This window comes from Hipposideros armiger, unplaced genomic scaffold (assembly GCF_001890085.2).
Source record: "Hipposideros armiger isolate ML-2016 unplaced genomic scaffold, ASM189008v1 scaffold_110, whole genome shotgun sequence".
NCBI classification, from domain to species: Eukaryota; Metazoa; Chordata; class Mammalia; order Chiroptera; family Hipposideridae; genus Hipposideros; species Hipposideros armiger.
Window position 1 is genome coordinate 348,113 of NW_017731460.1, and position 13,469 is coordinate 361,581.

Genomic DNA, 13,469 nt, shown 5'->3' on the forward strand with positions numbered 1-13,469 from the left:
CTGCCATATGCTACCGTGTGTGGCCGGCAGCCAGTGTGAGCGGCTGGCAGCTGGTGTGAGCTGCCAAGAGCCGCCGTGAGCGGCCGTCCAGAGGCCGGAGACCAATCTGCCTCACCCGGAAAGAGTGCAATGATAATACCAACATGGGCCACTGAAGCAATGTCCTCCACAACTAGACTGAAGAACAAAACGACAGCAACTTGTCTGTTCCCCTCCCCCAATTCCCCAATAAAAAAATCTTAAAAAAAATCAAACATTTTGGTGTTGAAGGGTTGTGTTCAAAGTACTTCAATCCATTATCCATCTCTTAATGGGTTGATTTAGTTAATGGCCTCACTATGCCAGGATTCACATTCTTTCTAAATGACTTTTATTAAATTTAAATCGTGAGTCCCAATGGTATTTTATTTTATAAACATGGATGGGTTCATCTCTATCTTTAGGTCACTTGGTCAGAATGCTCAAGAAAGTTGAAGAATATGGAATCTTGTTCAAATTCCATATACTTAAATTAGTTATCCTCATTCCTGATGCTGCTGCACTGCCTGGTTTCCACATGGCATGGCTTAAGAACAGGAAGAGAGAATAAAGCCTATGGAAGGGAGATCCCAATGCCGAAACTGGATGTCAGCCTGGTATTGGCAGCCAGTTCCAGCGAGCCTCGGGGAAGTCACCTCCCCACTGACAGCCCAGGATCTGATGCTCTTGCCCACAATGACTGAGTGGGGAGTGATGGACAGTGAAAAGTTCTGTAACGATAAAGCACTGGAAACACATTTCATGATTAAAATCAACTCTAACGATCTAACAACCTTTTCCTAATCAGTTTGCTGAGTTTCTGGATTTCTCTCTGCCTAGAAAGGAAGTTCTGTTCACTTTACACTGTGACAGAAAGAGTCAGGTACGCAAAATGAATGCTGAGTCTTGATGGATGAGTAGGAATTCAAGGGGTGGGGGGAGAAAGGAGATTTCAGGGAGATGGAAAACTTAGGTAACTTCTAAAAGATCAGCTTGTTATGCTTGGAAATTAAAACTTGTCATATATTTACAAATCTATAATTTATTAAAACTGTGTTTAATTAGAGATAAAGTGCCACCTTAAAATGTCAAGATAACGGTGAGATGGTCCTCTCATTCAACAGGCAAAATCATCTTTATAGTTACATGGGACAAATTCTAGGTCATTCATTCAGCCTAGAAAGTCTGAACTGTCCCACGTGGGTGTCTGAATTGGAAGACAATGACTTCTCCTTCATCCCCCGTTGAGTTTGCATTTTCTTTTCTTTCTTTTTTTTTAAAGATTTTATTGGGGAATTGGGGGAGGGGAAAAGACAAGTTGCTGTCGTTTTGTTCTTCAGTCTAGTTGTGCAGGATGTCGCTTCACTGGCCCATGTTGGTATTATCGTTGCGCTCTTCCGGGATGAGGCAGATCGGTCGCCGGCTCTGGACAGCGGCTCTTGGCAGCTCACACAGGCTTCCAGCCCCTCACGCTGGCTGCTGGCCAGCCCCACTGCAGCCTACACCGTCGCCGGCAACTCATGGCACCCCAGCTCCAGGTTGAGCTGTTGTTCACCATCTTAGCTGTAGAGGGCGCAGCATCACTGGCCCTAATGTGGGATCCGAACTGGGGCCCTGCTGCTTAGAGCTGGCATCCCAAGCCAACGCCTAACCAACGCGCCACTCGTTTGGCCCGAGTTTGCATTTTTTTGATGGCCCTGGTAATAAGTTTGGGCCAAATTTCTAAAAATGTGAAACTCTTCTTAATTTAATTGATTAAGATTCTATATAGTAGCAGCAAAAAAAGGCTGCATTCCAAACCTATGAAAATTGGTATATGCTTAAATGGTTACTATACATTGTGAATATTATATTGCCCTCTCTTCAATAGTTCTGAAAATGTTTTTAGCAAATTATTGGCTTGACCTTTTATAATACTGTCTATATCATAATTATCATTTATTTAAAGATTGAGTATCAAAGGTGGCCAGAATTTGAATATTTAGGGCATAGCCTGGTAGATGGTAGATACATGTAAAGAGCTGGTTGGCCTTATGTGCCAAAGAATACCGTTGGTTCTGACCCCTTTTCTGTGGGTGGGTCCTGCTGCAGGCAGGACTGGTCTCTATGAAAGGTGCAAAGAGAGGGCTTATGATCAAGCTGACTACCCCTGGGGGGACACTAGAGCCACCAGGACACCCTGGCCTACAACTGCCCACACAACCAAAGGCATGCTTCTGCTTTTCAGGCCCTTCCCTGTGATCAGCAGGTAAAACCTGGGGAATTTCATCTACAGAAAATTCCATCAGTTGCTCTGGTGATTTTATCACAGTATTATGTTTGAAAAGAAAACCTTTAAAGACGAAAGGAGGGAGCCATCCAAATGAATAGCAACTGTGGAAAGATGCAGTAATTTTATCAGAAGAGTCTGTTACGATCTCAGAGAATAAGCACATGCACACAGACTTTTTGAATCAGAGACAGAAATTCCTATATTAATTTTGTAAACAAAAATAATTAAGTCAGCAAATGCACTTACTTTGAGGCCAGAGAAAGAGGATAGTATGAAGGGATAATAAAGAGACCAAATAAAGAGGATATGAAGGCAAACTGGTATGCAGCTGCTAGAGAATTCAATTCTGAAGTAAAACTCAGTCTTGAGTGTAAGCAGGAAGAACAGAGCATGCTCACTCTAGCACAAAGGTGGGCCAAGGGCAGCCTGCTTTTTCCCTTCCTGTTCTGAGATAAAGTGCCTAATAGCAGCTTTCAAGTGGGAGAAATAAAAATAAAGCTGGGCTATCGCACATTACCATACAAATGGGTATTTTCTTACCATATACCTACAAAACATTCAGAGATACAATATAATAGCCTTTTATATACAGCAGGCTAATACTTGCTAGTTGCACTAAAGTATCATAGTAATTGCCAGCATTTAAGGTAAAATAAGTATTTATAACCTAAAATGCTGAATCAACACTTTCAGGGGCCATTTCTCTACATACAAAAATGGAAAGACATATTAGAAAATCTGATAATAAAATAAGTTGCTGGTTTTAAGGTTTTAAAGCGAAACAAACAAACAAAACCCCAAATGTCATGAAAAAAAAGGCAAAAATAAGAATATGAATTGGCTGCATAATTCCCTATCTACCAATAGGATGAAAAAGTTGAATATCAAAATATGATATAAAATACAAATGTGTGACATTCAAAACACAATGGAAGGAAGTAGTAAACAAGCTATACCAGGACACTGCATAATTTATTTTCAACTATTAAACACGTAAAAGTAAGAGTAAGAAAATAAGAGACAGATAATGTAGCAAAGGGTATTTCTCTCCAACATAATTGGCCATGATTCTCCAAAATGTATGGTCAACAGAGAGAAAATTGAAAAAATGTTTGTATAGAGTTATTTTAAAGGATGATCTATATTTTAATTTTCTTCTGAGCAGGGTTTACCACTTTCTATTCATGTTTTAGGTTTTTCTGTTTTTAGGGCTATATTTGTGCAAATAATATTCCCTGGGGATTAAAAGTAGGGGAAACAAAAACCAACCAAAAGCGGAAACAAAACTGTGGGGGTGGGGGGAGGAGATACAAATTACATTCACTTTTCCAAATGAGTTTGAACCATAAAGATTGGGCTTTAGCTCACTGTTTTTTGTCAGATATTTGAAATCAATAAACTATGATTCTGATTCTTACATATTATGTTAAAGAAACAGTAAACATTAGTGAAAGCTGTTCTTATAAGGGAACAACAGCAAAAAACAAAACAAAACAGAATTGACCCCAAAATTCTGTCTGGAGGGATGTTTGTGGCAATGTCAAAAGCCTCACCTATCAAATGTTTCTCACTTGACAACTTTCAAGTGATTTAGAAAACATAACACTCACTTAGAATATGAAGCTTGGATTTGAATAGTAAAGAAAGACAAAATTGGAGTGGCATTTACAAAGGAGAGGCAGAGATATGTGCATAGCACCAGATTTTTCAAGTGAATAAGTTCAGCTCCAAACTAACTGAACTAAAATTTTACATTTTTAAACTCTCCTCATTATTTCCCAGAGTAGAAGGCTGTGCAATGTTTCAGCGTGGTGCTATTCACTAATGGTGTGAACTCAAAAGGTGGTTTTTCTGTAGCTGAAGTGATTCTGAGTCTCAGGACTTCATGACATCTCCAGTCCTGGACTCTACCAGCTTTACACACCTAATTTGGGACCATTTGTTGTTTTTATTCTTTGAAATTGGCTAGAGAATTCCTTTCTTAATGACAATGTGTGCAAACATACACACATACACACACTGAAAATTTATAAATAATTCTAACAGCCAAAGGATACTTTTGATCAGAAATTACCCAAAGAAAGTGATATTAGAAATAATGGGACTAAAAATATTTTTTATAGTCTATTTTAGAATCTACCCATGGTGCTTAAACATTCAGTTTATTACCTGATTTCTGGATATTTCTGGATTTTAGATTCCATACACTTCAGATTCTGAAGGCTTACTGAAAAAGCCAAGTTCCTCAATATGGGAAATTCTATCTGGCTATACTTTTAGAGTTATCACTTTTCTACTTTTGAAGACAAAATTTGAATATTTATATATATATAAGTACACTATTAACAGAATACTCCAGTATGTCATATTCCAGATAAATACAGTACAATTTGCATCATACCCAATATTTTAGATATTAGGGGTAAAATTTGGAATAAATTGTCTGACATATTTCTCAACATAAGTGCTTATATATAATACTAACATTTAAATTGATATTTGGCTTTGTAAGCTACTTTCCCTGTGTACTGTACGTATATATTAGCAATAGAGAAATTTTGGAATCATGGTATAATGAACCTGATTTTGCAGAAGCAGACTTCGAACCCCTCTGACTCTCCTTCCACAGGCTCAGTGAGTTGGTCTGGGCAGTGCACACCTTTGCAGTGACTCACTCACTGCAGTCAGGCTCAGGAGTACTCCATGCAATCCGAGGACACACAGACACTAGCACTGACATTTCTGAATCATTCTCCCAAGTAATAAAAAATATATATATATCGATAGCTATACATATAGAGATCTGCAGCTGTACTAATTACTTCAAATAGCAGACAAGGAAAATAAGCACTTAATTGCTTGCTTCATAAGTTTAAGTTCATTTTAAGTTTGCTATATTAAGTCTAAAAATTAAAAAAATATCAACTTACTATAAACAATTTAAAATATGTATAATACAACTTTATGGTCAAAACATTTGAATAGTCTATGAAAACAGGAGATACTCTTCTTACATTTGTTTAAGTTCCATACATATTTCAATCTGTCTCTTTTCCAAGAGAAACCATAAAACAGTTGTCTTATTTTATGGGAACTAATTTTGTTCAGGGATTTCCTCATCACAAAAATAATTACTTGTAACAAGGGAAGAAAAAAAAACAGGAAATGGGAAACAAAGTGGCTCTCTCCCCACTTGTCACTATTCTTAATACAGTCTGTATATAATCTATATGGACTTTCTGAATCATTTACAAATGCATTCTCAAAAATTGAAGAAAAAAAGTTGAAAGTCTTACAGTGTTATTTTTATACACTGACTATACAATACATATTGAAAGTATACACACACACACATCTTAAAGATAAGGTTCTCCAAAGGTTTTACGACATTCTATCACGCCTGTACTTGGTGGTCTATCACAGTTGTGTGTACTCTTGACTTGACTAGGTGTGAGCCGATCATATGCCATCTTGTATTCTTTATCAAATACATCTGCAAAAATTCATAAAGAAATAAAGGCATAAAGAAATTGACATTCGCTGTTAACAACAATCAAGTTTTATGATACTACAGAACCGCAGAATTGAAGGCCAAGAAGGAGTCTATAGGTTATTTCCAAGAACTAAGGGACCACTATATTTCAAAGCTGGATCAGGGGCTGTAGAGTCCATAGCATTTTAGAGCTACAGTACACAGACTAGTGAAATTTAAAGCTTTAAGATGCCAACTTTTTAAATGATTTCCCCCCCCAATTTTAAAATTGTAGGAAAACAATATATAACATAAAAGTTACCATCTTAACCATTTTAAACTATATAGTTCAGTGGTTCTATTTACATTCACAATGTTGTGCAACCATTACAGCCATACATCTCCAGAACTCTTTTCATCTTGTAAAACTGAAACTCTATACCCATTAAACAATAATTCCCCATTCTCCCCTCCTCCAGCCCCTGGCAACTACCATTTTACTTATGTCTATGATTCTGACTACTCTAAGTACCTCATAAGTGGAACTATATAGTATTTGTCTTTTTGAGACTGGCTTATTTCCCTTAACAAAATGTCCTTAAGATTCATTTATGTTGTAGTACATATCAGAATTTCCTTCCATTTTAAGGCTGAATAATAATATTCCATTGTATGTATATACCACATTGTATTAATTCACTCATACTTCAATGGACACTTGGGTTGTTTCCACGTCTTAGCTATGATGAATAATGCTGCTATGAACATAGGTGTACAAATATCTTTTAGAGACTGTGCTTTCTACTCCTTTGGGTATATACCCGGAAGAGGAATTTCTGGGTCACACAAGAATTTTATTGTCAGCTTTTAGTATTTATCATTATTTTTACTAACATTACCAAAATATCAAAGTATCTCTTACATTATATAAAAAAAAACAAAGAAAATTCTTCTAATATAATTTAATATTAAAATAACAAAGACTACCAATATAAAGACACTTTGGAAACTATACCATGATATATAAATATTACATGTTATGTATTATGCTGAATTACCTATATCAATGTTTTCTCTTCCCAGTGCCACAAGTGAGAGAAATAGTATTTCTCTATATAAACTCCTAGGGGGGGAAAAGGAGTGGAGAGAATATTACTATGTATATAGTCTATATATTCTCTACAAAAACTTTGATGAAAAACTTTGATGCTAATATAAGCTTGAGATACTCTAACAAATTACTAAGTAAATTATTATTAATATGCTTAGAGGAACAATATATTCATTTAAGATAATGACTTACCTCTGTCTTTTAAAATGAGGACATTTATTCAGTGTCTCTAAAATCTGACTCATTGGTCCATAGACATCATTCATTTTAATGCTTTTTACCATGTTTTTCAATAGTTTCTGGTTAAATGAATTATCACCTTTTTGCAATAAATGGACCATTGGATACTTCTGGGCTGTAAAAAAACCAAAAAAGCCGATGAAGGAAAATGTTCTTTGTAGAAAGGAGAATGTAATTAAGCAGCAACTGATAGCTATCAAAGAAGTTACAAAGCACTAAAAATAAATTAAGGGCAATAAATGAAGGAATAGAAATCTAAGAATGAAGAAAGAAAAGAAAAAGGAAAAAATTAGACAAATAATGATAAAAATAGGCCTCAAGCTTTTTTGTGGCCTTAAAGACAAAAACTAAAAATACTTTTTTCCTTAATACAGCCCCTGGAGGAAGTTCTACATCAGCAGCCAGGATGAAAACAAACAAAAAAATAAGTAAAAAGAAAAAATTGGGACAAGCAATGTGCTAAAAGCAAAACTCTACAAAATATAACCCCTCCAGCACATATACAGCACTACTTAAAAATAAATAAATAAAAAAATAAAAACCAAAAACCCTTAATCTCCACAGAAGGTAACTCTAAAAACATCAAATTTAACACTCACTCTCAAACAAAAGAGTACGATTTTGACCTGTAAGACAAAAAGTAGTATAGTAAAATAAAAGTCAGTTACACATTAGTGTAGGCTATTTAAAGTAAGTAGAGATTACTGTCATATGAACGAAGCCAGCATTCCATGATTGCACTTACTGTGGGCATTCCAGAGGATGTACAAGGGCTGTCCCGGGTCCTGATGTAATTTCATATTGTCCCATAACATCTGTATTAAAACATATTTACTATCTTCAGACATACAGTGGCGAGGAATCTGTGTTGAAGAACAAACAAACATTCATTAATGATCCTTACATAACAATGTTTTGTAAATATTTTATGAAGATCCTTATTTTTTAGGATATATGTATGCAAGAGAGAAAAGAGAGCAGAAAATGACTGGGGGCTTGTATGCATTTTATATTGACTGAAGGAAGATGGGCTGAGTTGAGAATCTAATGATCTCTAAAGTAAACTGATCTCTGCTCTAAAGTAGGTTTTATAAAGGACAGAGATCAGTGAGTACGGGGGCACAAGGGCTATCTCAACTGGTTCAGATGAATCCAGGGGCCCCATTCTATTGTACATCAGTCCCAGACCGCAGCCCAGATAACTCTGAGTAAACCTTTGGTTACTCATTCATCGTGTACTGAAAATCCAAAGCATGTGCACAATCATAGACATGAAGTACAAGAAAGGAGAAGACAAAACTCCTGAACTTAAGAGACTTTGCATTTTAGTGGTGGTGACAGCATATGAAAAAGGAAAAACACTTTTATAGAGCAACATATTAAAAATACAAGAGAACACATAACAAACTGATTACCTAAATGTTAAGCAAAAATTCAGAGTAAAGGCATAAAGAGAATGGCAGCACATGACTGCAGTATGAATTACAGACATCCTCTTAAAGAAGTGTTAGGCTTGTTTTTGAAGGAGGTATGAGACATGAGTGGGGCCAACTCACAAACTCTTCTCGTAAGAGTCATGTACAGTTTATTCTTGAGGCGATCACAAAAATGCAAGCCCATTTTGTGTAAATTTTACACAAAAGCTAAAAAACATGACTTTGTCTTACTTCTTGACTGTGAGGCAAAAAATTATAAACACAACTAAAACAATTTTATTGATCTAATGATTCAGATGGTTATTAAAAATAGCATAAAAATTAATGTTTTGTCATTAGGAATATGCAAACATTACAATGGTGACAGTAGCACTGTCTTTTAATTTTTATTCTCATACCTTTGAATACTTGTTACAATGCTCAGAAGAAAGAATCAATCCAGGTAAGTTACTGGGTAAGTCAAGACGTCTAAAATACCACACGAGGTTCCAAAAAACAATTGGATGATGGTCCACAAAGTCAGCCACTGTTATTGCATGATCACCTTCATTTTCCAATAAACTTTCAAGTTCCTTCCACACCACTAGAGGACTGAGATATGGAACAGTGATAGGATCTGGACTTGGGAGGTGCCATTCTAATCCTAAAGAATCCTGTTGAATAATAAAAACTGTAAATGGCAAATACAAGATTGATGATACTAAGTCATTTAAAAAAATCATATGTACATACTAAATCATATGTCCATGATTTCCATATAAGTAGAAAGGTACTATAATTATATCATGGGACAAGAGACTCTCTTGACAATAATAAAATTGAAGCTAATACAGCTGTTTTAGGACAAGGGGAACAAAATCGTATGTAAATTATCAAAGTCTGAATTTTTAACAACACCAAAATACATACTGTAGCTCCTTGTAAAGTAGTTGGCAGGCTGCCTGTAGGAATGAGCTTCTGCCCACCAGTGTCTTCCTTGTCCAAGGGACCACAGGTACTGACACTCCTGGCCAATGGAAATATTGGACATTTTGACATAGTCGTTTTTGATCTATTAGCAGGGATTTGAATACTTCGGGCACATGTATTTTCCAGCGCTTTAGATTTTCTTGGGTATTGAAAAAAGAAAACAGCATATCACTGTCTAGATTTACTTTATTTCATCTAGAAAGACCATATTCTTCTCTTTAGCAGCAGAGCTAGGCATGCCAAAGTAAATCAAAGGAACTCAGGCTTCAGCTGGGAAATGATACATTTTTAAGTAGTCTAGTCATGTTAAAATTCCTTTTTATCCAGTGAACTTTAAATATTCAAGAGTCATTCAATTATTCAAAACATTTTAGTAGACAACTGTTATAAAGTAGAAACCACTGTAGGCCCAGAGGATACAAAGCAGAGAAAACGGGCATCTATTCCTTCAGCTAGTGGGAAGGGAGATTCCCAACTATTCACAAGCTAGTGGCAGACAGAGAAAGGGTTACACAGACCTATGATGAAAGATGGTGCACACACAGATTCGCAATTTTGCTGCCTAAGCATTTAGGATTAAACAGGTCATGTTAGCATGCCAGTACTATGCAGACATTTTCTTCAGCACATGCAGTTACCATATGGTTTCATCTGCCCAGCTACCTATGGTGTATTTGGCACTTCTCCAAAATGAAGGTGATTTCTGCTTTTGTTTTAAGCATAGTTTTATTTATATTAGGCTTACTGTATAAGTCTTAGTTTAATTTTACAGTTCCTCTATGAGCTCCAAATGTTTTCCTATATCATTAAATATTCCTAAGTAGAAAATTAAATATTCCAAAACAGAAGTTTATACGACTTAATTCCTGAAGAGATAGAGATAAGAGAAAGGTGCTCATTATAAGCTTCAAGTGTTCTCCATAATTTTTACCTTTAAAATACTAAACATTATCAAACATGAATTATACAGCTTAAACCCTGGGGATTCATAAAGCATAAACTATAACCGTTTAAATATCTAGGTTATTAGAGAGTTTTAACACTGTTATAATCAGAAGAATGTAAGACTATGAATCACAGAAATTTAAACCTTAAATGGTCAGTTAATTCTTGTCATTATCAGAAACTTGTGTAATATAAATTGTTAAAATATAGTTCCACATAATCATAATTACCTATTTAAATCAAAATTCCCTTGAACAGAGATAACAGATGTGTCAAGACCAGAGGCTGATGCTGAGATACAAGACTGCCTTGTTTGCCTTGAAAAGGAGGGTGGAAAATGCATATTTTCTGTAGATGGGCTTGACTTCAAAAAGTATCTGTAATGTGAACCAAAGGAGCTATTTCAGAAAGCAGGTATTTTAGAAAATATGATTCTTAAATACGAAGGGGATAAAAAGCATAAATCATTACCTTCCAGGTCGTCTTAAATCTCTTATTTCAATATTCAGGAAGGGCAAGAAAAGATTGCCACAAAACGGGCATGTAGTATTGAGATTTGAATCATCTGCTGTCCAGCCAGCCATGATTTCCTCATCATGGACAAGACAATCACAAGTTTTACACCGAGAGCAACTGGAGATGAGAACCTGTGGGAGAAAACGGCACAGTATACAGGAAGCTGGTTAGTGCATATTATGAATTAAAAACCATTTTAATACATAAATCTATTGGAAAACTAAAACTCAGAAGGATTCAGAAGTTACAAACAAAAAGTGGATTATATTCAATGCATTACATAAGATACTTATCTTTATTTCAGTTATTCCAAATTTTTTGCCTGAAAGGGAAACTTTCAGTTAAGTGAGCATTTTTACCATTATAATTACTATAAACCTGCCATGTTTTATTAATGTAAAAGTAAACCCAACCATTAATTTGTTAATGCTAAAAATTGGTTATTTGTAATAACGTATTATAGACTTGTGCTACTCAAAGTGTGGTCCCCGGACCAGTGCTTGTCCACAAATTCTTACTGGTTTGTAATGAGGTAAGTAAAAAAATTGAGAAAAGGATTTAGAAACCTTTAAAGTACTTTGTCATTGTTGAAACATCTTAAGTGTGTGATCAATATATTTTACAAGAATATCAGCCATGACTGGAAATTAAAGATTGGGGATTAAAAACGATAACCAAAAAAAAAGAAAAGAAAAGAAATCTTGGTCTGTCACTATAGTTTAAGAAGTATTGCTGTAGATAAATATAAATGCTGTCATTACATTAATAAAATATAGAAATTCCTGAAATCATCAGAAACTTTGTTCAGTTGTAACATCAGTACTTATTTATTTTTCAGCTGCATGAAAACTTATTTTTCAAACGTATGCAAAGTAGCATGAAATAACACTCACAAATGTATTTGGGAGTAATTTTTACACAAAAATTAGGAAAAAATTTTAAAGTGTAAAAGTATAAGTTTTTCATTGTAAGAAAATGAGATATGGCAGCATATCCAGCAGATATTTAAATCAAACTGACATAAGAGTGAGAAACATGGGAAAAGCTGACACAAATGCCAACTACTTCCTGAACCCCTCATCAAAAAAGTGTGCTTCCATAGCAAAATAGGTTGTATTTAAGATGTGAAATAAAAAGTCAAAGAGAACATTATATATATATAAAACAAGGGGTAAATATAAATATTTAAAATGAAAGTGCTTTTGTATGTTGATAAACCTCAAAGGAAGCATGGGGCTTTTCTAAATAGAGATAAAGTAGTATGACTTCATTAATCTGCAATACTAGATATTTTAAGTTTGTTCAGGTGCAGAATACATTCTGAAATTTTCAGATGCTATATATTTACATTTGTATCACTCTGAGACCACCAATACTTAAGAAATGTACATTTTATAAAGTAGTACATAAAGATGCTCTTTTGATTAAAATTGTACCTCCATTGCATAATTCTGGAAGATATTTGTGTTACTTGTGTTGCAGGAAGATGCCACTTCTGATTTCCCAGGCAAGGCAAACTTGGACAGGGATCCTATTCATCATTAAAATAGAAAGAGCAAAATCATTAAAATGAATGAGAAAGGATACAAGAATCTTACACTTTCATAAATTCTCTGATAAAATGTCAAACTATTCTATTCAAAATATTAAAACTAATTTAAAAAATAAACAATGAAAAAATGTTTTTCAATTTTTCAAGTTCAAATGCATGAATTTTTGTTCTGAGTACAAACCTAAGGAAATGTGTTCTAATTCTACTGCTTCCCACATGCTAGGTATGTTCAGTCATTACTCACTTATTAAGTGCATTGCGTGTACAGACTAGAAGGCATTCCATTTGTTTTTAATTACTGTTTTGCTGTTTCTATTTTTCCATGTTTAAAATACAAGAAGGTGTTTAGTTCTAAGGTCTATAAAGTATAAAATAGCTAATCTTATTTCAAAACATGAAAAGATTTACTAGCACTTCTCTGCCCTATAAGGATCTTTTAGGATCTGGTGTAATCTTGCTCTTCAACACTAGGGAAGAGTTTCCAAGTGTATTCTTCAGAGCAATGGGTTATTAGTAGGTATTACAACAACAACAAAAGGAGAGTTCTGGGGTCAAATCAATTGTTGACAGTCGCTGTATCTTGTTAGTAAAACTGGAGGTAATCTGTACTTTCTCTATACATTTTTTTCCTGGTAAGTTACTAAATTTTATGAACGAACATTGGTATTTCTATAAATATAAAGGTCAAAAAAAGTAATGGTATAAGCTACCAGGTTACACGAAAGAAAGGATAGGAAAACATGTTAAACATCACCATGGGGATGCAGTCACCATAATCCAGACTAATGAATCACCTGATTGTTTCAGCAAATAAATGACAAAGAGAAAAAAGATAGCTCTGGAGCTACCACTGGCCCTATGTTTTGCCATGCAGAGATGCAGAGGCACAAAGAGAGCTGAAACTTCCCACCATTCTTTAAGATGTTTGGAGCTGATGG

At 35.0% G+C, this 13,469-nt stretch overlaps 1 protein-coding gene across 7 annotated transcripts in view; it reads right to left on the reverse strand.

Moving 5' to 3' along the window:
- Positions 1-2,463: 2,463 nt before the first annotated feature.
- DENND4A (DENN domain containing 4A) overlaps positions 2,464-13,469 on the reverse strand; it is a 112,408-nt gene continuing 101,402 nt past the window's right edge. For 3 of the 7 annotated variants that reach the window (XM_019647312.1, XM_019647317.1, XM_019647311.1), the window contains 10 exons: positions 12,416-12,510; positions 10,935-11,110; positions 10,694-10,840; positions 9,459-9,657; positions 8,948-9,202; positions 7,859-7,976; positions 7,713-7,739; positions 7,066-7,228; positions 6,821-6,885; positions 2,464-5,783 (listed from right to left, as the gene is read on the reverse strand). In XM_019647312.1, the coding sequence (XP_019502857.1) occupies positions 5,647-5,783; positions 6,821-6,885; positions 7,066-7,228; positions 7,713-7,739; positions 7,859-7,976; positions 8,948-9,202; positions 9,459-9,657; positions 10,694-10,840; positions 10,935-11,110; positions 12,416-12,510 (1,382 nt within the window). In that variant the 3' untranslated portion in view covers positions 2,464-5,646. The remainder of the gene's footprint in view (positions 5,784-6,820; positions 6,886-7,065; positions 7,229-7,712; positions 7,740-7,858; positions 7,977-8,947; positions 9,203-9,458; positions 9,658-10,693; positions 10,841-10,934; positions 11,111-12,415; positions 12,511-13,469) is intronic. The other 4 variants (XM_019647318.1, XM_019647314.1, XM_019647313.1 and 1 more) reach the window with 2 other exon arrangements.